At 39.4% G+C, this 25,244-nt stretch overlaps 1 protein-coding gene across 4 annotated transcripts in view; it reads right to left on the reverse strand.

Moving 5' to 3' along the window:
• Positions 1–10,113: 10,113 nt before the first annotated feature.
• Positions 10,114–25,244, reverse strand: part of LOC149228233 (putative inactive histone-lysine N-methyltransferase SUVR2) — a 114,712-nt gene continuing 99,581 nt past the window's right edge. For 3 of the 4 annotated variants that reach the window (XM_089378109.1, XM_089378108.1, XM_089378107.1), the window contains exon 8: positions 10,114–10,488. In XM_089378109.1, coding sequence (XP_089234235.1) covers positions 10,369–10,488 — 120 coding nt within the window. In that variant the 3' untranslated portion in view covers positions 10,114–10,368. Of the gene's footprint in view, positions 10,731–10,926; positions 11,046–25,244 lie in introns of all 4 variants that reach the window. The other variant, XR_016247850.1, reaches the window with a different exon arrangement.

Here is a 25,244-nt window from a genome sequence, read left to right on the forward strand (position 1 = left end):
TTGGATCTACCCATTGTTGAATCTATTTCAAGAGGCAGATAATACTCTGATGGATTGTTATCGTGTATTGCTTAATTGAAGCATACTAAACTTTTCATTTTATTGTTGTTGTTTCAAATGTTTGATGTTATTCTTCATATTTCTTACCATTCCATCAATAATGGATATGTGGATATGTGTAGTTCCCCGGCATCCAAGGGGGAATTAAACTCGCGAGTTTGCCAATTATGAGTTGGGTGCTTTAACCATTCAGCCATGGGTGTTGGATAAAGATCATCAACATATTCATTCATTCTATAATATGAGTATAGACTCAGATCTAAATTGAATTGGGCAGTTCAAGATCAGGACCCATTTACAATTTTTCTCTCATACTTGATTCATGTCAAATATTATCAATAGACATTCAAATAACATTTCATTGAATGAATTTGATAATAAGCCATTGATGAAACAAACAATAATATGTGAATCAATTAGAATTGGTTGTATTGATTGTTCGGTACTTTGGTCTTCCACTCATGATGAGTGGGAGAATGATGAAGAAGTTGACGGAAAAATATAAGAATTTGATCTATTTCAAAGGAGTGTATTCATGTTCCTATTTCCCAAATATAATACTTTCTGGCTGGATATTTTCATTAATATCTAGTCTCATTCCTACCTATTCTTTCATCGATTTCCAAAGCTTTGGCTCCCATTGGTCACGAATCGGACTACTAGTTACGAACCAAGTATCGAAACAATGGGGAGATACTTGGATCCAATCTAAGATCATTATATGTTCGCTCCAGTTCTTGTTGTTCTTGTTGTTCTTGATGTTGGAACAATCGCCCTTTCTCTATGGGCTATGAGTTCTAGTATATAGGCAATATCTACATTTATAGGAGCTTCAATTCTCGTGCTTATTTTCATCTTTGGTTCAGTCCATGCGTGGCGCAAAGGAACATTGGAATGGTCCTTAGTTTCTGAGTGGAGGAGGGAAGTACAAAATGACATAAAGCCAATGATGAATCCATTGACTAGTAAAAATGAAATAGCAATTAATGCAAACACAGCCGACATAAAGCCAATGATGAATCCATTGGCTTCATGTAAGGGATTTGAACCCTTGACTTCACGGTCCGAAACCATGAGCTCTGATCCACTAACCTACCAACCCTAATCTATAAGATCATTGTAAAGGATGAATAAGATTCGTTATCAAATGCTTGAACCAAAAAAAATTCATAAATCACTATGTTTGAGATATTTGACCTTGGATATATCTATATATCAATGACCATATGGTAGATATACCAAGTTACCCTTGCAAACCTCAAGATGTGATTTTACTATCAAGATGTGATTACTATAAGAGATCAACAAAGATTGAGAACTAAGAATATGGATCCATTCCAGTTTCTGGCTATTTTTCTTCTTGGAAAAGGAAGATCTTTCGAAAATGAATTATAAATAATTCAATTAGAATAAAATGAATTATAAAAAATTCAATTAGAAGATTAGAGGAGTTGAGCAAAATAAATTCCTTGATAGAGGGAAAGAACAACCTAGAATTTCTAAAACTAGAATATAATTGATTGGGAAATGAACTTATAAAGAATTCAATTAGAAGATTAGAGGAGTTGAGTAAAAAAAAATTCCTTGATAAAGGGAAAGAACAACCTAGAATTTCTAAAACTAGAATATAATTGATTGGGAAATGAACTCTTAGTTTATACTAAGAAATGAGGGAGGACCACTAAAATGGTTAAAGCTGAATTGTTTGAAGTCTAAGCACAAATAACTAGGTAATCATCTGGAATGGAAAAAAAGAAACGAATTTCCCTCTCCTCTCACACTCAAATATCAAATTGAAAATGTTTGAAAAGCTCGATCAATTTATTGTCAAATCCTTTCCATAGTGCATTTGATCCGAATTGAAAATTGGGGATCAGATGGTATAGTTTATTCAATTTGTCTATTGGGGGCTTGTAAGATCACAACCATGACTATTGCTTTCCAATTGCTTTTGTTTGCGTTATTGCTATTCCATTTTCACTGAACACCTTACAAATAACAAATACCACCCTCCCTCAATGCTAACATTACAAATAACAATACCAAAGTTACAAACTACAACACTGATGTTTGTCTGATTTGGTCATCATTAGCACTTTCACCCACTCTAGCATCTCACAAACTATGCTCTTTCTCCACCACAACTTCAAGCTTACCACTTGACCCATTTAAGATGAAAATGCCTCTAACCATTATTGACATATTTGTAGGACCAATGCTTCTTAACATACTTTCAACGGTTGCGTTGCGAGAGAAGCAATCAATCTTACAAAGTGACCTCTTTACTCAAACAAATCACATAACTTGTAGTTGTTGTTCTAGGGTCACCGCATCCTCCAAGAACCACAGAGCGTAACAGAGTGTAGACATAATTAAACAAGTGATGTGTTCTTGTGGCACCACATGTAGCAAGAACCACTAGTTTAAATTATGTCACTTTGTTCAATATAATTGGTTCTTCATATTTCACAAACAAACTCAACTAAAAAATGGAAAAACAAACTGCTTAATGTTAGTTTTTGTAGGAGGTGTTCTAGTCTCAAAACTTTGTGGAGAGACTAAAACACGTGAGTTCTCCAAAACCCAGAAATCCTTTTTGAAAATTCCACCTAGAAGTGTCTCAATTAGATTATTAGCCTATTTTTAATTATTTCCTACGTGTAAACCTAGGAAAAGGGATTAATTAATCAGAGTTAATGGGGATAAGGTGTGAATCATCTATAAACTCACACAGATCGACTCTAATATGATCTTGGCCCTTGATTAAGTTTTAATCTTGCTCATTGGAGGTCCAACAGAGGATTATAAGAAGAAGTCAATCGGTATATGGAGAACACACTTGTGAGAACCACAGAGAGTTTGATCTTCCAAAGAGCCATTTGTGCTAGAAGAGTTTGAGCTTTAGTAGGGAAGCAGAGATAGAGAGGTCGGAGAAAGTTTTCCAAATCCGGTGAAGTACATTGCAGAGAAAGGCCGAAGTTTCTCCAGGAAGTTGCACAAGGGCTTCATTGGGCAGATTGAATTGCTGAGCAGATCGATTTTTCAGTGCTAGTCAGTAGAAAAATTTGGCTTGACAGATTCAGTGATTCCAGTAGGCAAAGGGAGCAACAGCTCAGATTTTCGTTGAGCAGATTTCTTGTCTGGGCACAAAGGGTTTTGCAACAAGTTTTCTAGAGTAGAATCCGTGTTAGGTGGAAGAGAAAAGCACACACAGAGGGGATCTCGAGTTTTAGATATTTGATTTTTTCTAGTTGCAAATTCGCAGTTGTTGTGGGCAGATCCTTTCACTCCAAAAGGGAATGCGAGTAGCAGATCCAGCAGCCAAGTAGAGGGAAAGAGGGAGTTTTTGACTAGATTCGAGATGGCCACAACTGGGCTCAGAGATCAAGACAGATTGGACGGTGCCTCCAACTACGTCATTTGGAAGGCCATAATGTCCTTTCTCCTTGATGAGCATGGTCTGAAGACCTATGCAAAAAATGTGGTGGCAGTACCAACAGATAGTGAGGCACCAGATCTAAGAGGAGGAGTATGAGACTCCAGTGTGCTGAATGGGCAAGGTCCAACACAATTGCAACAAGGAGATCAGCGAGATCAGTTTTGGATTGTTGCAACGAAACCATCACCTTTGCTACAGGAGCCCACAGTAAAACTAGACTACAAAGCTCTGCGCTGAGAATCTTCTCAGAGGGAGCAAAGAGATTTACTATAGGGAAATCGAAACTCAGAGGGAGTGTAGCTTCAGAGTGAGCAGCTCTATGGAAGCTAGCACTTCAGGATCTGGAGAAATCAAACTCATTACTGCAGTAGTTGCAGCAGCACTGTGGAAGCATCAACAGAGCGGTAGCAGCAGCAGTATGAGTAGTTCAGATTTTGCCATGTTTGCATTTATAACTCAAGGAGAGAGGTGGGACGATATGATACTATAGTCCCAAAGTTGCAGAGAGTGGGCAAGGTCCATTGAGGTATCCTACTCATGGATCATTACCTAGCTACAGGGGGCCCACAGTATTCAGTAGCAAGTTGGATCAGTGTTAGTCAAATTCTGGAGTGATAGATGCAAAGGCTAGTAACAGTGAGATGTTGAGGAGCGCAGTGCAGTGTTGCCCGCAGTGCAGTGTAGCACATATGCAGAGTTAACAATGTTGATTCCTGGTAGCATCGGATGTGCTCTAAGTCTCAAATTTTGCAGGGAGGCTTGGCCACATGTATTCCAAAGAACCCAGAAAGCATTTTGGGAAATTCCACCCAGAGACAGTTTTATTAAAATAATTAACTTTTTTTGGGTCCCTAAGTCTAAACTTAGGAAATTAAAATAATTAATGGGTATTAATCTAACTGTGGGTGTAACTTCTAGAAGAAGACGGGGATCAAGCAAAAATGATCTTAGCCATTGATTAGATTCTAATCTGGGTTGTTGAATGTCAACGAGATGATTGTTTAAGGAGGCTTGAGGGTCATTTAGAAAACACACAGAGAGTTGATCAGTCAAATCGAATTGTTGAGCTAGAGAGCAGCACAGTGATTTTGCGATCACGCAGAGAGGGGCAGAGATAGTTTTGGTTGGAAAATCTTCTCCGAAGCTAAGAATACTCAGCAGAGAAGCAGAGAAAGAAGCAAAGGAGGAAGCGCAGTGCCCAATGAGGGTGACACAAAGCCAGGAAGGGCTCACGCATAGCAGCGAAGTGCCTTCCAAGCAGAAGTCTGAGATTTTGTTGGGGGTTTGATGTTCTGAGTCAGGAGGGTTGAAGGCGAAGCTCCGGAAAGCAAACCAATCCAGCAGAGAGGTGACGTTGTGCCTCAAAGGCAATGACATAGGCCCACGCAGTCACTGTGTAGGGGCAGCGCAGAGGTAGATGGGGACTTGTCGTTTCAGCTGCCGGATCAGTCGAAACTTGCAATGTAGAGTGAGGTAATCTCACTAATTTCTTCTGCCGAGTGATATTCTTTGTACTAGATTGCCAGCAAGGCATCCAGAGTTTGTATTCAGAAATAGCTTTTGCTTAATAATAAAAACCCTCAAATTTGTTGCACCGGTTTTCTCACATTGGGTTTTTCCAGGGACATTTGTCCAAAAATAATTGTCACTTGTGTTGTATCTTTTCCTATTCATTTTCTTGTTTCGGCATATTATTTTAATTAAGTGAAGGTTGCAGTACTATTTACTTCGATATTTACCGTAGAACACAGTAAATAACTTGTAAAGATTAACAAGTAGGAGAAGTAACATCAGTTTGTTGTAGTAGGGATTCTAGGTTTAGGAATTTTTACAAGCCACAACACAGATTCTTCAGTAGACAGAGAAGTAGCTAGCAACAGTGAGGACTCAGGAGACAAATGCACCATACTGAACACAGTAGATTTAGTATTTTGGATGCTTCTCAGTTGCAATTACAGCAAAAACAGTTGAGAAGGAGTTGCAGTACAGATGCAGAGTTGGCAACAGTATGGTAGTGTCAACAGCATCACAAATGCAACATCAAAGTTGCACAGTAGTTGGTGGGCAGTGGCAGTTAGTCACAGTGGCCAAACATCAACATGTGACATAGGGTGGTACAGAGAAAGAGTGTTGTGGCAAAGTGTGCAGCACTATAGAGATGACCTTCCTCGCTAAGAGGGAGTGTTAGTTTTTGTAGCATTGGAAGTGTTTTAGTCTCCAAACTTTGTGGAGAGGCTAAAACACGAGTTCTCCAAAACCCAGAAATCACAAAAATCATTTCTAGAAATTCCACCTAGAAGTGTCTCAATTAGATTATTAGCCTATTTTTAATTATTTCCTAAGTCTAAACTTAGGAAAAGGGGTTAATTAATCAAAATTAATTGAGATAAGGTGTGAATCATCTAGAAACTCACACAAATCGACTATGATATGATCTTGGCCCTTCATTAAATTTTAATCTTGGTCATTGGAGGTCCAACAAAGGATTATAAGAAGAAGTCGACGGGAAGATGGAAAATACACTTGTGAGAACCACAAAGAGTTTGATTTCCTTGGAGAGTTTGATTTTCCAGAGAGTCAGCAGTGTTGGAAGAGTTCAAGCTTCAGTAGGGAAAAGGGGAAATTCCACCTAGAAGTGTCTCAATTAGATCATTAGCCTATTATTTAATTATTTCCTAAGTCTAAACTTAAGAAAAGGGGTTAATTAATCAAAATTAATTGAGATAAGGTGTGAATCATCTAGAAACTCACACAAATCAACTCTGATATGATCTTGGCCCTTGATTAAGTTTTAATCTTGGTCGTTGGAGGTCCAACAGAGGATTATAAGAAGAAGTTGATGGGAAGATGGAAAACACACTTGTGAGAACCACAGAGAGTTTGATTTCCTTGGACAGTTCTATTTTCCAGAGATCCAAGAGTGTTGGAAGAGTCCACGCTTCAGTAGGGAAGCAGAGACAGAGAAGGGCAGGGGCAGTGAGGTCAGGGGAAGTTTTCCAGATCCGGTGAAGTGCATTGCAGAGAAAGGCTGAAATTTCTCCAGGAAGTTGCGCAGAGACAGTGCAAGGGCTTCATTGGGCAGTTCGATTTGCTGAGGAAGACGTTTTCAGCTCCCGAGGCCACGCTAAGGTTCCAGAGTGTCAGAGAAGCGTTTTCCCAGTTAGTAGCAGGCAGGACGGCTTGATTAGAAGACGATTCGGGAAGCACGTGTGGCAAGCAGCTTCAGGTTGATGCGGAGCTGCGCAAGCCCAGTTGGACGGCTTGCTTTTCAGTGGTGGTCAAGTGTCGAGATTGCTTGGAGTGAGGGTAATTTCCCTCTAGATATTTTTGCCATATTTTCTTTGCAGGATTGCCAGTTTTTGGCATCCAGATTGTACTCAGAATTTCTCATTGTTGTATAATAATAATAAAGCTCTCAGTGGTTGCATTGGTTTTCCCAAGTTGGGTTTTTCCAGGGACTTTTGTCCAAAAATAAGTGTGTCAATTTTTGTGTGTGCGCGCTAGCATATTTCTCAGTTTCCAGCGCTATTATTTTCTGTAGTTTTATTTGTGAAGGTTGCAGTGTGATTTATTCGATATTTCTCGTAGCAAATAAATTGTTAATTAATTAACAATTAGAAGAATTTATTCCAGTTGCTGTAATAGGATTTCAGAGATGAAATTTTCACACTTGAAAAAGAAGGCAACAAATCCCATGACAGCAAAACCAATCAACTGCTCTACTCCAAATAGAAACGAATCTCCTCGTCCATGTGGATGTGTTGCCCAATAAAAATACAACTAAGTTGCTCCGGCCAAAGACTACCCGTAGAAGCAAATAAGAATGCTAACCAAGATGTCATGGAAGAAGCATGATGCACCTCAAACGGATAAGAATTCACAGCCTCTCTGTATAATTATGTGTCAGAAATTATCCACTAATGGAGCACTTCGATTAGAATGAAATCGGTCGGAGGAAACTGAGAAACGTATATTTTGGTATAGTCAGCCTTACCATTAGGAAAGTCCAATGGTCTTTTGTTTGCTATCAAGTCCACGTGGGATGCAACATCTCCTATGGAAGCGGCTTGTAGTTTGAAGCTTGCTGAAACAGAGAGGAACATCTCATTAACCATTCACAGGTGTAATGCTCTGTTTGAATCACCGCATGACAGGGTGCCCGGACGAGGATTTATTGCATCGTAATCACTATTATCTATCAACACGTAATAATTCCCTCTTTTGCCTCCTTAGGCATGATTGCCGAATTCAATAGCAGTCTGCCAGGGATTTTCTGTGGTTCTCCCAGTTGAGAATTCAATAGCACAGTCTGCCAGGGATTTTCTGTGGTTCTCCCATTTGAGATCGCAACGTTAGCAATCATCAATGGGGCTACCAGTTCTGCAGGACGGATAGCCCAACTCTCGCCTCACCATGCTATTATCAATGCTTCGTTGAACCATCTGCACTATGCTGTCTGGATCTCTTTCCACAGCAGTGGTACTGTCATTGCTTGGCTCTTCTTCACTCAAATTTTCTCTGCTCTCTCTCTCACTCTAATGCATCATTGGCATGGCAAGCCTGCCTTCTTATGGATCTGGACATTGATAGATGTACTGTATTTCAAGCTCAATGCACTGTTATTCATTGCCTGGCCATACATAGAAACAAAACAGAATGCATTATTGAGTAGGCCATATGGTTTCCATCACCATCACAACTTTGTCCACCTATCAACAATTTTAATGTCGGATGAAGCCATTGCACTCCAATTTCTGCTCATGAAGATTTCCCAATCGGCATCCTTCAATTGCGCAAACCAGCGTTCTCCACATGCAGGTTGCACTCCACATTCTGCTCATGAAGATTTCCCAATCGGCATCCTTCAATTGCGCAAACCAGCGTCCTTCAATTGCGCAAACCAGCGTTCTCCACACGCAGGTTTCAGCGATTCGGCACCCTGTGCAGCTTCAGCGAACTCATCACACCAGCACCACAAAACAAGCACACATCTACACTAATCTAATATCCATCTGTACATAATCTCACAACTCCTACATATTAATATCCATCTGTACATAATCTCACAACTCCTACATATTTATGGGCCCTCACGTAAGGGAGTTACATCGAGAGCCTAGCTCTGATACCAACGAAGAATATTATTTACACACCATAAAATTAATTTATGTATTTTCAATCACAAATAAGATACATTTCTATAGTTGGAACTAGATCCACTAATTCTAAATTAGGAGATTGTGATTGAGAAAATATCTCAACAATCTCTAACAATCCAATCCAAACCAATAAACCAATTTAATGTAAACATTATTTCTAACAGGATAATACCAAAAAATATTAAATATACGATCATTTCATTGGGAAAAAGTTCAAACACAGCCAATCACTGACTACTCATAAGTCAAACTGGCTTCCAGCAATTAAGACTCCCGGGTAGTGAGTTTCGCTCCTCATCACCGGATTAACTTGGCCCATTTTATGGACCAAGATGGATGTGACCGACAAATCTGGGGTCAAACCTGGCAACTTTTGTAACACACAGGAATGTTGAAGGTCCATCACCCTAGAGATTTAACTGGTTTACATATTGAAATAATAGTATCAACAATTTTGTAAAGAGCAATACCTTGCTTCTCCAATGATGGCAAGCTTCTTTCTGCGTATTGGAAAATTGTTTATCTTCAGAGTTCAGTTAAGATGAATTTTAAATCCCATTAAAGTTGCCACGATAATCTATGATTTTTCAAGTGTGTTAAGCAATAGCATGTGCTATAGAAATTTCATATTCTACCAGACTTGCTTACCTGCTTGAATACCAAGCCCTTGAGCATCCCTTGGTGCAAGGACCATCCCAGATAAAACGTGTCCTCTCCATCTACTATCCAGAGGAAATGAACCATGTGCACATAGCATGGACTTCACATTAAAACTACTAAAGGAACCAGTCTTTTGTTTGAAGGGCAACTTTCGATTCTTCAAATGATGGGATTCCCATTAAACACAGATCGTTTGCAAACTTCAACTGGGCATAAAAAATCAATGGATTCAGAAAACTACATTCTTCTTGATGAGAAATTGACGATGGTTAACAACACCACCACTTGCCCAAGATCTAGTTTCTAGAATATTAAGAGCACGCCTGTTTTGGGCTCTATTATTCAGCATCCCAGACTCAATCCACCAGACGTCAAATCTCGATTTCCAAAAAGCAGAAGTAATGATCCAACTCGGGTGATTTCATCAAACATAAACGGGTTGTTAACACCTACGGAGTACCAAACAATTGACCTTAAAGGGGGGTTTAGTTATCAAACCATATATCTTATCAGCCTCGCAAAAATTAAGCAACCATCCTGTAACTCTCGACTCTCCAGCTTTTCCTGTCAGAAAATTATTCTCAACGTGAAGTAAAAACTTGTTAATTTGACATAGCAAGCAGACAATTACAAAACGACAGAGTGCTATCTTGTTCGCAGTCTCACACTGTTTTCGAGCAATATTTTTCTTTCTTTTCATCGGCCAACAATATAAGATTATATCGACACAAGTTCACTTTAGAAGATTATGACTTGGATGCAGCAGCATTTGATCTTTTGTGAACACCTTCAGGCTTCAAGCAAATAGCATGCTTATATAGAACATAAATCTATAGATGCCACATTTATGTCTGTAATGACTAACAAGATTCCGCAATTACTACTTTACATTACAAGTACATTGAAACTAAACATAGTTTAATCGGCCTTTAAGATTCCACAAACATATTCTTTTAAGATTCCAGCTGCCTTTTATACATTCACTGACACCCAAATCATTGTTACCTTAGCAACCACAAAATTTACATACATATGTATCCATTCAAAATTTCAACTGTGCAAAGTTTTACGACGATGTAATCTTTTCGCATCTCTACAATGGATGCTTCCACAGTGACATTGAAATGCTTTGATAGGATGATCACAGTCGTCAAAGTCAATTCCATAATCCTGCAGTTACATAAGAAAGAAAACATGAAATTTTACATTTACCAAACATAAAAGCAAAAGACATTTCTAACCTAGAACTAGGTGTAGCTAGAAGTCACGATACTGGAACCAAACATTCTATATGAAACTTGGAAGTCACTCCAGGAAAATGTTGCAATGTCCACTGCAAGTATTGGACCCTATAAATAATAATGGAAAAAGGTCGAATGTAAGCCAATTGTTTCTTCTACAATGCCATCAAGCTGCATGTAAAATGGCCAAAGATTAGAAAAAGGATATAAGGTACACATGTATATTGACCTAGGGCAAGAACCGTATAGCCAAACAGTGAATGAATAATGGAGGAGAAACTGAAGTTCGTTCAATAATAAAACAATACAAGTAACTGCTACACAGACAATCTGTCTCAAACTGAAACAAGTCAGCCTAAAGATTGACCTCAAATATGTTTGCTTCAAGCACAAAGGTATGCATCAAGACGAAAGGTCAGATTTCTTCTAGAAGTCCGTTGAAGCAAAGCATATACCAGTGAATGAAAATCAGCAACGATGCATTAACTGCACAAAAAAGCACTCCAAAAGGTAGTTTAAACTTGGAAAATGGTAAAGAAATTTAGTTGTTGAATAGTGAAGAAGTGTTGGATAAGAACAATGAAGAGGGGCAGAAAAGCAATCTTCATGAAGAAGAAATAGGCTAAACCCTGCTATAGAACAAGACAAAATACTTCGAGAAGCACAAACAGTTGGAAAGGCAGTGTTAAATCTATTTAAGGCTCCATCCAATCTGTTTAATTGTAATTATTATAATTGATAACACAAAATAGAATGCATGTGATTATTTTCCAAATTCTCGCCTGGGGGTTAAGCGGAGTTGAACTTTCAATGTGATGTTCCTATTTTATCATTAAAAAAACATTGTTATCCTTATTAAATCAGAAGGTATCTATTAGCCCAAAACCAATAGGTCAGTGCATTAGTGATCAAATTCACTATCGGAGTCTAGTTTCAATATTAGAGAAATAGGCAAAACCATTCTGTGAAGAAAATCAATGGTCTGGGCAAGATATCAATACTCAATTACACAAGAAATCAGTAACATCGCTGGACAAAAATTTTGGACCCTGAATTACCAAGGCTATAAAATACAAAAAACAATTCGTACAAAAACATCTGTAAATGGATGGAATTCACCCTAGAGAGTGAAGACATTGAAGAGTGGGTTCAACATCTCAAACAGAACTTTTCAGATTTGCAAGCTTCTGTAGGAAAAGATACTAATATTAAAATAAAACAAAGACCAAATTAACAATGGCCGATGTGAGAACGGTGCATTCTCCACCACTTAGGGGTGCCAAGTTCAGGTATAAATTCCATAGAGTCAACCAATAATGAGGCAACATGTCAATTGTCGACCATTGAATGGTAAATTTGATATAGAAAAGCTCGACAATTTGCTCAGGGAAGAAGACTTACGTTTCATATTTGACATCAAAGCTTCCTTTGATTATTAATAAAACAATATTTACATCACTTCAATACAAAATTAGTGAGCTTCACAAGTGGAACCAACTAGCACTAGCAAAGAGAAACAAAGCTCAAAAACCGCTGGCTTAAGCCAAAACACGTGATATATCAAAAATAAACATGTCCAAGGTGCTACAAGGCCTCAAGCCTTGTACATAAAACACTAAACAAGAACCCCGCATCAAGGGGGGGGGGTCATTATGATCATTCGTAACAGCACCCCAACAAGACGTAGCAAGAGGATCTTCAGCAAAGGGGTTCCAACCATCACCAACCTCAGGAGGCTTCAAATCCTCTGAAATAGCAAGAGATAGAGACAGACACTGCTTGCCTTGTGTGGCATGGATAGGGGGGCATGCTATGCTTCCACTCTGGCTGCCTCAACCCAATCTACCAGCCCAGTGTCAACAGATCCACTACAACTAGACTGATGCAAGTCAGGAGGGGACAGGTGGATCCTGACTCCATGTGTGCATGGAGCCTCCCCCAAAATCTCCAAAACCTAATGTGGGCGGTTCATATCCATCTTTATTTTCAAGTCTGTACAATAATTTGCACACCCGCACCAGCATATACGAGTGCATCGTCATACCAAGAGGAGGTCCAAGAGAGCTCATGCTTCTTAAAGTTACACCATTTATCTTACTCCATAACCACAAGTACAGAAATAAACATATCCAAGGTGCCATTAGGTATCAAGCCAGATACGTGAAAAAACTACACAGGGGGGCGCGCATGTTGCACCCCCACTCCCTCTCCTAAACCAATCTACCAGCCTTGTGTTGACCCACCCACTATGTGGCTAGGCTAATGCAGGTTGGAAGGGACGAGATGGCTCTCGAATCAATGCATGGGACTTCCCTCTACAACTCCAAAGGTTGTTTCAAGTGGTCCATTTCCATCCTTTTTCCCCATGTCTATACGATAATCTACAAGCCACACTAAAACATATTAGTGCATTATCATACTAGAAGGTACATAAGGATGCATACTTATTATATTAAACGTCATTCTCTTCCATATGAAATAAGGCACCTCCTTTTTTCCCCAAGTCTACACGATAATCTACAAGCCACACTAAAACATATTAGTGCATTGTCACACTAGAAGGTACATAAGGATTCATACTTATTAATTTAAACGTCATTCTCTTCCATATGAAATAAAACATATCAACTGGAAAAGAATCTAGTAAAAGTTGAATTCAATAGTCCATCGTAACTTATCCCCCAGGAGAGTAGATTTCCATGAAATCGTTGTAGCACAGTATGACTAGCAAAGGGACTGTGCTATGACTAGCAAAGGGACGCTACCCATGGCCATAGAAACTTGGCCAAGGACAAATCCAAAAGCATAATTTTAAAAACCAAAACTGGGTTTTGAACCAACCCACCTATTTAACCGCATTTCAAACCGAAACCAAATCAAACAGGATTCAATGAATTGGATTTAAAAAAAATACACAAAATAATTAATTTTTAATGAAAAAAATATTTTTAAGAATTCAAACCATTAAAATTAAAAAAATATTTTTAAGAATTCAAACCATTATTCCAAACCATTAGAGACAAAAAAAAATGCAAAGTTTGCTCATTTATATACCATTTGAGGGTGAATATATCAAAATGGCACTAAGAGCAATATATGTCAGCGACATAATACATAATCAATGAGGCTCTAAATGGCTAGAGTCCAAAAACAATGCTACAAGCTACTGGGCTGCTACAAATCACTAATCAATGAGGCTCTAAATGGCCTCTAGAGTCCAAAAACAATGCTACAAGCTACTGGGCTGCTACAAATCACTAATCAACATGATCACTCATCAAACTCATGACTAATACACAACTACTAGAAATGGGATCATCATAAACATCCTCTGGCTCAAAAAGTCTTCATGCTCAGATTCCTCAACCTTATAATATGGTAGAAATTGAAAAAGCTTAACATGTCTAATCAATGATTTTGGTTTGAGTGAAGGGTTCATCTCCTCAACCTTATAATATGGTAGAAAAATCTTAACATGCCTAACCTATTAATTTGGTTTGAATGAAAGGTACATTTTTTTTAAGGCCATTACAGAGGAGTTCAACAATCAATACCACCAACATCAAGGTACTTAAAGGCCTTCATGCTCTTGATTAAATGGTAAATCCCATACCCTCATACATAATAGAATTCAATGAAAATGATGCGATCCTATCAACCCTAAAATTATGATGTAACAACACTTTTATTTCACCCCTATATTTGAAAATATGATTGTATAGTGCCAGTGTGGGGGCCACTACTAGTCGAGGCAATATAAATTGTAAACACAAAAAAATTCAAATTTGGTGATGGTTGACTAAAGGAGTGCACAACTACGGATCCACTATATGAGGGAGAATAGCTTGGATGCCTTGAGAAGCCATGCACCAGTCTGAATTAAATTCCTCAAACCATTGCAAGCCAATCGAACCAACCCCCCTTGGCAAGATGTAATTAGATGGGATTGGGTGGGGTGGGCACTAGACAGTGCCCATGCCCATCCCCCTCGCAAACCGAGGACTGGCCACAGCGTCAGAGAAGCACAACAAGAGGCCAAGGACGAGAAAAGAAAAAAAAGGAGGCAGTCAAACGAGAGACAGCGAGAAAGAAAACACACAGTAAAAACATTACATAACAACAGAAGGAAACAACGAGAGGGCTCTCTCACTCTCTTGGTTTTTCTTCTTTGTTTTGTTTGGTTCTCCCTAGAATGTGGAGAGATCATGTAATGTCCCAAAAAGGAAATAGCAGTGCTAAACAAGCAAAATACACATATGACACAAAAAAAATTAGACAACAATTAAACACCCAGAAAAATGTTGCCCGGATGCAAAGGAAAGACTCTCCTCAATGTTTTGCACTAGCCCTAGAAATTCTGCCACTGTTGGCTGGAAGAAAAGAAACCCCTGTTTGAGCCTCCAAAAGTGCTCAGAAAATTCCGCCAAATTAATCTTGAACTCTCCACCACAAACCTAGAAAAACCCAAACAGGATTTGGCCTATCTCCAAGCCAAAGTCGAACCCACAAAGTGGTGCAAATTCCCCAGCTAACTTGCAGTTCGCCCTGTTATAAGAATTAAGATATCAAGCCCAAATACTACTCCTAAAATTCTGCAATTTCAGCCACGGAATCCTCTCACAAAACCCACAAAAACCCAAAAATGGTTTGGCCTGATTTTGAACTCCCAAAATCAACCCCCCAAATTCCCCAGCTAACTTGCAATTCGCCCTGTTATAAGGATTAAGATATCAAGCCCAAATACTACTCCTAAAATTCTGCAATTTCAGCCACGGACTCCTCTCACAAAACCCACAAAAACCCAAAAATGGTTTGGCCTGATTTTGAACTCCCAAAATCAACCCCCAAAAAGGCATTGCACAGTGCCCAACAAATTTGCACTGTCTGCTACAAAGATACAACTGAAAACTCCACCTCCAGTACTCAGAAAATTCTGCAAATTTATATTTGAAGTCCTTGTCAAAAACCCATAAAAACCTGAAATGGTTTGGCCAGGTTTTGACCATCCAAAACTGACCCCCAAAAGGCCCTACGCCCTCCAAATTTGCTGAAGCACGCTACCTGCCAATACACCAGCAAAATCCTTCTCAAACACTACGAAAAGGTAGAAATCAACTCCACCAATACTTTCCTTAAATCCTTCTCAAACACTCCAAAAAGGTAGAAATCAACTCCACCAATACTTTCTTTATTTCTCTCAGCAAGCAATAGCCCTATGGATGGATGTTGCAATGGCCACACTAGATACCCTATTGTTTCCTCCAGAAATACGCATTGTTCGGGCGAACTAAATACAAATGCTGGAAATATCTCTACAAATATCCTCCTGATGATAATGGATGAACCTCTCTAGGGTGGCACTCGAAGTCGCCCAAAGAGAGGGTGAGTTCTTCGCTTGGAAAACTCTTGCTAAACAGCGAGTGACCCGACTAAACAGCGCGAGCAACAGAATCAAATTCAATAAGCCAAGAATGATGAAATGAGGAGTGTTGCCTTCCTTTTATAGATTTCGTGGAGCCTTTTTCCCTCCATTTCAGTGTTTTTAGAAACGGCCAAGACAACTCCAACTCAGTCGAGCTAGACCGAGCCAAGGCCTGGCTGAGTCAGCTCGGTGGATGAAATAGAATGGCTAGCCGGTTTATTAGAGTCGGCCGAGCCGGTCACCGACTCGGTCGGCTCAGTCACCCACACACACACAGCCAACGAGGTCTTTTTTTTTGGGGGGAGGGGGATTGGACCCCACAACCAATTCTAATTTGCTTTAGGGTGATTTTGAGGTCCATTTACCTCTCCCAACCCTATAAAAGCTACCCAACCCCTCTCATTTCCTCACAGCTATCTCATTGCATTTGTGTGAGAATTTGTGAGGAGTTTGTGAAGAGTTGTCGAATTTGTTTCTAGAGCAGCAACGAGGAGTCTTGGGCAAGCATTGGAGCAGCAACGAGGAGTCTTGGGCAAGCATTGGAGCAGCAATGAGGAGCTTCATGGGTAGCCATTGGAGCAGCATTGAGGAGTTTGTTTGTTGGAGCAACATTGAGGAGTTGGTTTGTGCCTAAAGGTGTTTTTTTTCACTTCTAAAATTTGTTTTTTGCTTATTTATTTTTTTGTGCAAATCTGGAAATTGAAAAGTCTTTTTTGTAAAGGAAATGAACATTGAAGCAATGTTATTTTTTTTTGTTTTCATTTTCAGAGTTTTTTCCTTTCATTTCCAAGTCAAAAAATGGCTCCTAGAGTGAAAGATGTTGCTTGGGCATATGCTGAAATGATTGATAATCAAATGCATTGCAAATTTTGTCATAGAAAAATTAAGGAGGGTCCTGGGGGCATTCATAGGCTGAAACAACACTTGGCTGGTATTAGAGGCCAAATTACTCCATGTGAAGCACCATCAATACAAATTGGGGAGATTAGGAAGGAGTTGTTAAATAGCTTTGAGAAGTTTCAGGAAGAAAAAGCTAGGCAAAAAGAAATAGAGGTTGAAATTGGGAGGAAGAGGAGTATACAACAAATGATGGCTACCAACCCCCATTTTGATTTTGAGGGCTCTTCATCTATCCCTTGTACTAATGCATCCAACCCCTTCCACTATGTTCCTCCCTCTTTGGAGTCCATGCAAGAAAAAAAGGGTAAGGGTAAAATGAAAAAGAAGGGTGATATGAATATCAAAAGTTATTTCACGGTCACACCCTCCTCTCCATCAGATGCACATGGTCCTCAAGCTAGTAGAAGTCATATGCAGCCCACTTTAAATGACCACTAGAAGAAAGAATTGAGGGAGACTGCTTGTGATTACATAGCTAGATGGTGGTATGATGTTGATATCCCCTTCAATGTTTCCCGTTCACCATATTATGAGCCTATGTTTGATGCCATATTTGCTATTGGAAAGGGCTTCAAAGGCCCTACTATGCATGAATTAAGGAGGTTTCGTTTGCGAAAAGAAATTTCCTCCATTGATGAGTATTTGAAAGATTTCAAAAGCTCATGGGAAAAAGCAAGATGTACCATCATGTCAGATGGATGCACTGATCGAAGGAACCGTACCATCATAAACTTTCTTATCTTTTGCCCACAGGGAACCATGTTTCTAAAATCAATTGATGCATCTGATAGAGTGAGAGATGGACAATTGTTGTTTCAGTTGTTGGATGAATTGTTGTTTCAGTTGTTGGATGAGGTTGTTGAGGAGGTGGGGGTGGCTAATGTTGTTCAAATCATCACAAATAATGCCTCTAACTATGTTCTTGCTGGTAAACTATTAGAGAAAAAACACAAAACCATCTTTTGGACTCCATGTGATGCACATTGCATAGACCTCATGCTTAAGGATACTGGCAAATTAGATTGGCTCAAGAACATTGTAGAGCATGCCAAAAGCATAACAAAATGTATCTACAATCATTCATGGATTTTGAGCCTGATAAGGAAACACACAGGGGCAAGCATATTATTGGGCTTGTCATCACTAGATTTGCAACTCATTTTTTGACATTGCAATCTATGCTTTCCCATAATAGAAACTTGCAAAAGTTGTTTTCCAGTGATGAATGGAATGAAAGCCATTGATCTCACAAACAAGATGGCAAAGATTTGAAAAAGAAAGTTAATGAAGAAATATTTTGGAAAAAGGCAACAGAGATTGTGAAGGTTGTTGAGCCACTTGTTAAGGTGTTGCGATTATTGGATTGGGAAAGATTAGCTATGGGCTTCATTTATGAGGCTGTGGATCAAGCAAACGAGAAAATAAAGACAACATACAAGGATAGAGTGGCTAAGTATGGGCCCATTTGGGCAATCATTGATGAAAGATGAAACAATCAACTCCATAGCCCTATACATGTAGCTGGGTATTTTTTGAACCTAAGGTATCATTATAAAGCTCTTGAGGCAAGAGCTTTGGGTGGGGAGGTTAGAGATGGATTGATTGACTGCATTGATCGCATGGTCCCTATGGAGAGTGATCAGTTGGAGATACACCGACAGATCACTTGTTTCAACAAAGCCATAGGTACCTTTGGCAAGAACCTAGCAAGGATTGCAAGGGAAGCAGATGAGCCAGGTCAGCAAACAATTTCAATTTTCAAATTCTTATTTTGTTAAATTGTTTATAATTTCAAAGTTCGATATAATTTGTAATTTTGTTGAGCTAACTCATTACACAACTACGTTTTTTACAACACAATGGTGGGAGGCATTTGGTAGCCATTGTCCTCAATTGCAGAAATTTGCAATTTGTATTTTGAGTCAAATGTACAGTGCTACTGGGTGTGAGCGCAATTGGTTTGTCTTTGAGAGGATTCACACGAAGAAGAGAAACTGTTTGGATCAAAACTGATTAAATGATCTAGTCTATGTCCAATACAACCTCTGGCTCAGACGCAACCAATCGCTGAACAAAAGACTTGATTCAGATCCCATTGTGTTGGAAGATATTGATCCAACATCAGATTGGGTAGTGGAGAGTCATCGAGCAGAGTTTGATCTCAATGAGGATCTTGATTTGGATTTACAAATGGAGGCATTAGTTGAAGAAAATGTTCAGTTGAATGCAGATCCACTTGTACCAGCCTCAGGCCCAGCCCCAAGTCCTCCGATTGCAAGCGCTTCCTCTACTCAACGATGACGAAAGCGCATATCTCATCTATCTCAGCGTGTAGTTGTTGCGCAGCCTGCTAGTGTTGCCACTTCTACCACTACAATTGCAGTTGGAGATGATGATGAGGAGGAGCCATGGGTTTTCCTATTTTAAGCCAGATGATGTTGGCTCCTCTAGCAGTAACTAGTAGTACTGGTGACTAGTGATGTTTTGCAGTTTACTTTTGTTGTAGAGGCCATTTCTAGCCTCTTTGGTTATTTGTTTTTGTTTTGATCTCTATATCATCATTCACATATGTATTGGACAGTGCACTGGCTGCCATTTTGATATAATGGATATATTCATGAGCCTACTTTAATCATATGTTGTCTTCTCTCTATATTCTAAAGCTTTGTGTTTGGAAACATGAATGAAAATCTTTAAAATTATGTTTTTTTTATAATAAATATATATATATATATATATATATATATATATCTAATGTATTTTTTACAACGACCGAGTCATTGAAATCAAATTAGCAGAGTCGATACCGAGACCAAGTCAGAGTCAAAGCCGACCCTCGACCGTTTCCAAACCAGAGTCGGAGTTTTAAAACATTGCTCCATTTTCCCTCCTTCGTGGGTCCCTCACTAACCCATCGATTTTCCCTCATGCAATTTGAACTATTGGCTTAGGAAGTGCTTATTTTCCTTGTGTGAACAAAACCAAAATAACTTACTTCTAACTCCTAAGTCTCCTAATAAAATTGAATGGGCCCCATCTCCTCCAAAATTGACCCCAAAATGTAGAAATAAATCATGTTCCAAAATAATTTAAGAAGGGACATTATAGATCACTCATTGCTAACAGTGGAGTGCGTAGAATGGTTGGAGCCATGACAATGGAAGAGCGAATAGTGTTGGAGTTTATTGTTGAGCCTTGTGCATGACCTGGAACTCTGTGATTTTAGGTGATTTCCCTTGTGATTTTGTGTTGAGGCAACTGGACTGGTATTCTAAGCCAGTATGGTCAGTGGGAGGCTCAGCAGATGATTGAATCATTGTGGTGCTTGTTGTATAGCTGATAAACCACTTGGATAAGGCAATCTGGGTCACTGTGGTGCTTGTTGTAGAGCTAAAAAACCACTTGGATAGTGGACTACAAACCCTTGTGTTGCTTGCTATGAAAATACAATTGATAAACCACTTGGATAGTGGATTCCAATTCCCGGATTGAGCAATACCCCGTCTAGACCTTAGGTGAATCCCTGTAAATGAGTGGGTCATTGTGGTGCTTACTGCTAGAGGGCATTTGATAAACCACCTTGACAATGAAATCCACCATCTGCATGTTTAGCCAAGCCCTTGGGTATGATTTCCTTGAGCAAGCATCCCCTCAGATATTAGATCTAGCTCGGGGGTGGTCAACTGCAAGAAAGTTGTGGTGTCGCTGGCCTATGGTTGGGTGGAGAGTGGAAGTCCCTCCTTCAGTTGTCAACCATCTTAAAATACTTTAATAATTCTATTGCATTTATGTGTTTGAATTATGAACAGAGATGTTTCTTAAATTGCATACATCAAGTATGAGCTCTTGTATATCTCTAAATGGTATTGAATGCCTAAATGGTGAAGTTCACTGTTATGCTCATGATTGGCATGATATCTTTTACGTCTAAGAGTTTGATAAATGATTATGTGCTATCCAATATCGTGTTTCTAGATGACGTGTTAAATTGTGTGTTTATAGCTTAATTGCTTACTGGACTTATGTTGTTTCGTAGAGGATTTGCAATTCCTTTTGTATTGATATCAAATCTCATGTGCTTGCACTCAATTGATTAATAAAAACATGCTTTTGAATATGATTAACCAGCGTTCAAGAGATCTGCAAAGTTGTATTAACTCGGTATTCTCTCCTTGTAAAGCTATGAGAATTGTGAGTGTTTGGTGTTGGGGTGACTAGTATATCTTCCCTTGCATAGCATTGCAACCTATGTATATTTTGGTATCGGGGTCTTGCCCCCTTCTTGTCTTAGAAATGTGTGTTGGGTTGTCAAAGCACCCATCCTTTATTGTTGTTTAGCATGCATAGGTTAAGGGTTCGGGACTTTGGACCCTCGTGCTGGTTATCATATATAGAAATAGAAAATCAAGGCAATCGCCCCTTTGTTAAACATACAGTCACCGAATTTTGAGGTCTCGGGACCTCAAGGCCATTTGCCTCAATGCAAAGAAAATTGAGCTTCAACGCTTCAAGCCCTTGGGGTCATAACCCACAAAAGAGTTGACACAAGGCAGTAGCCCCTCTTTCTTTTGGTGAACACCCTTGGTTTGGTGTTTCTTTTGGTTGTCGGGAGTCGCGGGGCGGAATGGTTGCTCGTATAACATATAACCATATAATCGGACCCGATGTCGAGGGATCAATGGCGGAACCCGATCCCAATGAAACTGTGTCGGGTGGTCCCTACATTGGCCTTTAGCCATCAGCCCCAAGTTGCAACATAACATATGTGTGTGAGGAGGAAGGAGGGGCAGTCCAATGATGGAACCCATCCCAACAAAAACTCGCCACTAAACCACTGTACCACCAAGCCCTTGGAAGAGTACGCAAGTAAGCTAGGCAAAGAGGGTTGACACCAATGGCCAATAATCAAATGAGCGAAAGGAAGCAATGGGCCTAGGGTGGAACCATGGCCTTCAAAACCTTGCCACCAGGTCTCGGGCCCTCATATGAGAAGAGAGGAGAGCTTAAGTGGTAGTCAAGAGGAGAAGATGACCCGACATGAAATCAGTGAGTAAATGGACCCCATCGGCCTTTGGGCCACCAGGATCCCAAAGGAGTTGCACAGAGAGTAAACATCAGTAGATCCAAATCCAGATGAGGTGTACCAAGGTGGACCCAATAGGCGCACGGGCCACCAGGTACTCCTAAGTGCTAAGCAAAGAGCAAGATCGGACCAAGAGGACGCAGGCTAAGTAGACCCCACTTCAGTCGGCAGCGAACAGCCTTCGGCCATTTTTTTACTACAAATGTTATAACCCACTAAGCGACCAATCCACCATGGTGTGGGTTACTCTGCAAACCCCACCCCACATGATGATGGCGTGGCAATGCCATGCAAGCCAAGTAGGGGCTGCGTGGTGTCCTAGTGATGACATGGCCCTTTTTAATAGGCCAAACTTCTAATGAGCATAACTTTCGATCCAAGATTAAAATTTAGATAAAATTTATATCGTTGGAAAACTCTTGGTGAGTTGAACACAATGGTGGCATTTGTTTTAAGATTTGAAGACCTTGAAAAATGAAGTTGTAACCCCATCTTCATAACAAACCTTGGAGATTGTGTCAAACTAGTAATCCCTCCCACAACCTGAGATGGCACAAGGGGGTGTGAGGTGGTTATACCTGGAAAATGTTAATTCTACTAAATTTTGAGTGGGATATGAAATTCTAGTTTCTCCATATGAAGTCCAATAAGGTTGGAACCACTTTCAGACATCCAGAAACAATTAATGGTAATGTTACAAATTTCAAAAGTGACATTTCCTTTTCCCTTAAAAATTTAACATTACCATTAACTACCAACATTGCTACAGTTTTGCTATATTTTTTATTTAGATTTAGAGTTTAGGAGGGGAGTGTTGGTTTTATACTAGGGGAGTTGATTTGGAGGGAAGCAACCCCTAGTTTTCTCCAAAACTACCTAAAAAACCGCCACTATGGGTCCCAAACTCCCCGCACACATGTGAGATATAACCAGCCCAATTTGGAACGAAACCAGCTGGTTTAGTCCAATTCGTACTGATTAGGTACCAAACCCACCCCCCCCCAATTCGTACTGATTAGGTACCAAATCCACCCCCTCCCCCACATGTGAGATCTAACTAACTTGGTTTGGAGCAAACCCTGCTAGTTTGGGCCAGTTGGTACCTAACTAGTACCAATTAGTCCCCGTTGATTTGGCACCTAACTAGTACCAACCCATCCCCAAACTAGATTTTTCTATCGGGCCAATGGTTGAAGGTTGTTGACCAATCAATTTGACAGGTTACTTGTTCAACCCGACAAGGTTTTGAAGCTATGACCAAAAGAAATGCTTCAGGGTTTTGGCTCGCCCACACTAGGCGCACCACATATTAGGAATACATATAAATGGACTAGATCACTTAATGACAAAGAACAATAGGGACATACACACAACAACGCAATTTTATATTATGAAAATACTTCAAAAAATTACAATGTGATTCACCTCTCTTATGTAGAGTTTGAGAGTTGATAGTTGTCTAAAATCCTAAAAGGTTATAATAACCAAAAATCCTATCTTTTAGCTTAAGTCTTCAAGATGACTTTATCACAAAAGTAAGCCTTATACTCTAACACCCTTTGTTGAGGCTTAACGTATTGAAAACAAACACACTCTAATAGCAAACACATTTACTGAAAACTAAAAAATTAAAAAATCAAAAATTCGTCAAATCCTATTTTGAAAGTAGGCTTGAACCAGTAAGATTCCTTGAAGCTACTCCCTATACCTCCAAAAAGTATAGTCTCCTTATTCTAATCCAATTTCCCAACATCACTGGACATCATTTGCACATGAAATGTCTCATAATCCTCGTAAACATATGATATTGAACTTCTAGATCCCAAATCTCCCTTGAACTATAAAATAGCAATCCCAACATATGTGTCTCATAACCCCGATGAGGTGTAGTTTCTCCAATCCACAAGCATCCTACAATATTGAACAACTATCGATCCTTTCCTACATCATTCCCTGCCTTCAAAGTGTGGACCTCTTAAAATGCAAACAATGTCAATTGTTCAATGGGGTCATCAGCGCTTTTCGTATCTGTTGGATCTTCAACAATGACCATTGTTGTTGATTCTTTAAGCTTTCATTCAAGGTCACTAGCATTGGTTTTGCAACTAATTCTTGCATGACCAATTTTTCCATAGTTTTAACACTTAATGTCACTCTTACCAGTCATTCCGCTTCCCATACTTTTGACTTTCGAGTAAATTGCAATCTCTTGTTGAGAATCTCCTACAGTCGCTCTCCTTTCTTCATCTAAGTGAGATAAAATGATGTCTTCTAGATTTTGTGAAGGCATCTAATTGCGAACAAAAAAGGCATAGTATTCAAAAGGCAAACCGATTAACAAAATGCCTTTGGCATCCTCTTCTGCTAGCTATCTAATGAGAGATCTCAAATTACTTATATGGATAGTTAGAGTGACTTTGTAATGTCCCCATTTTCAATTTCATCAATAGTACAACCAGGATGGATTTCTATGGTATGTGATGGCCAGGTCACAGGAGCAGGACTACGTCATCAAAGATCTGGAAGGGGTTTTGAGGAGTTTTATAGGGTGTGACAACGTTTGCTTGGCATATTCCATCATCAGAGTCAATTCCACACAGCGTACTTCTGGTTCCATTGCATTTTGATAATTCTCGTAAAATGAGGTTATTATTGAGCCTAACTTTATTAATTACACTTAAGATGGCATTCCGGTAGGAATATTTGATGGAACACCTAACTGTAATAGCTCCTTGGAACCGGAACATGAAGATCTACATGATGGGATGAGGAGGAGTGACTTCCAACAGCCAGAGAAAGTATGGTGGGCGATTTACCATTTTTCTGAATTAAAAGTGACTTTATTTAGTCAATTAAATAAAAGAAGGGGAAAATGATTAATTGAAGGAAAAAGGCCAAAAGTGATTCAAATCAAATCAAAAGTCACTTCGATGAAGTGAAGGGGGAGCTTCTAGAATAAATACTAAAATAATCAACATAAAATACTTCTAGAAGATTGGAGATCTATCTATCCAACTTCTAAGAGGAGGATGAGATCATTTAGGATATCTTGGATTTGAGCATTTTTCCATGAAGAGGTTTTGGGAATGTGGTTCTCAACTTCAAAAGCCCTAGGTTGAAAACCCTTGGGTTCCTTGCGTGAGTTGGATGAAAGCCCAACCCACTACTGAGGAGGTTTCATTCAAAAATTTCACAAAGATTCAGTTTTATCAATAGATTTGAGTTGGGATCATCCAGATCTCCAAATTGGGCGTCATTTCCAGTTGTAGTATTTGGAAGG

The sequence above is a fragment of the Pinus tabuliformis genome, chromosome J, assembly GCF_031772625.1.
Source record: "Pinus tabuliformis cultivar Carrire ecotype Pingquan chromosome J, CPIR1, whole genome shotgun sequence".
Taxonomy (NCBI): Eukaryota; Viridiplantae; Streptophyta; class Pinopsida; order Pinales; family Pinaceae; genus Pinus; species Pinus tabuliformis.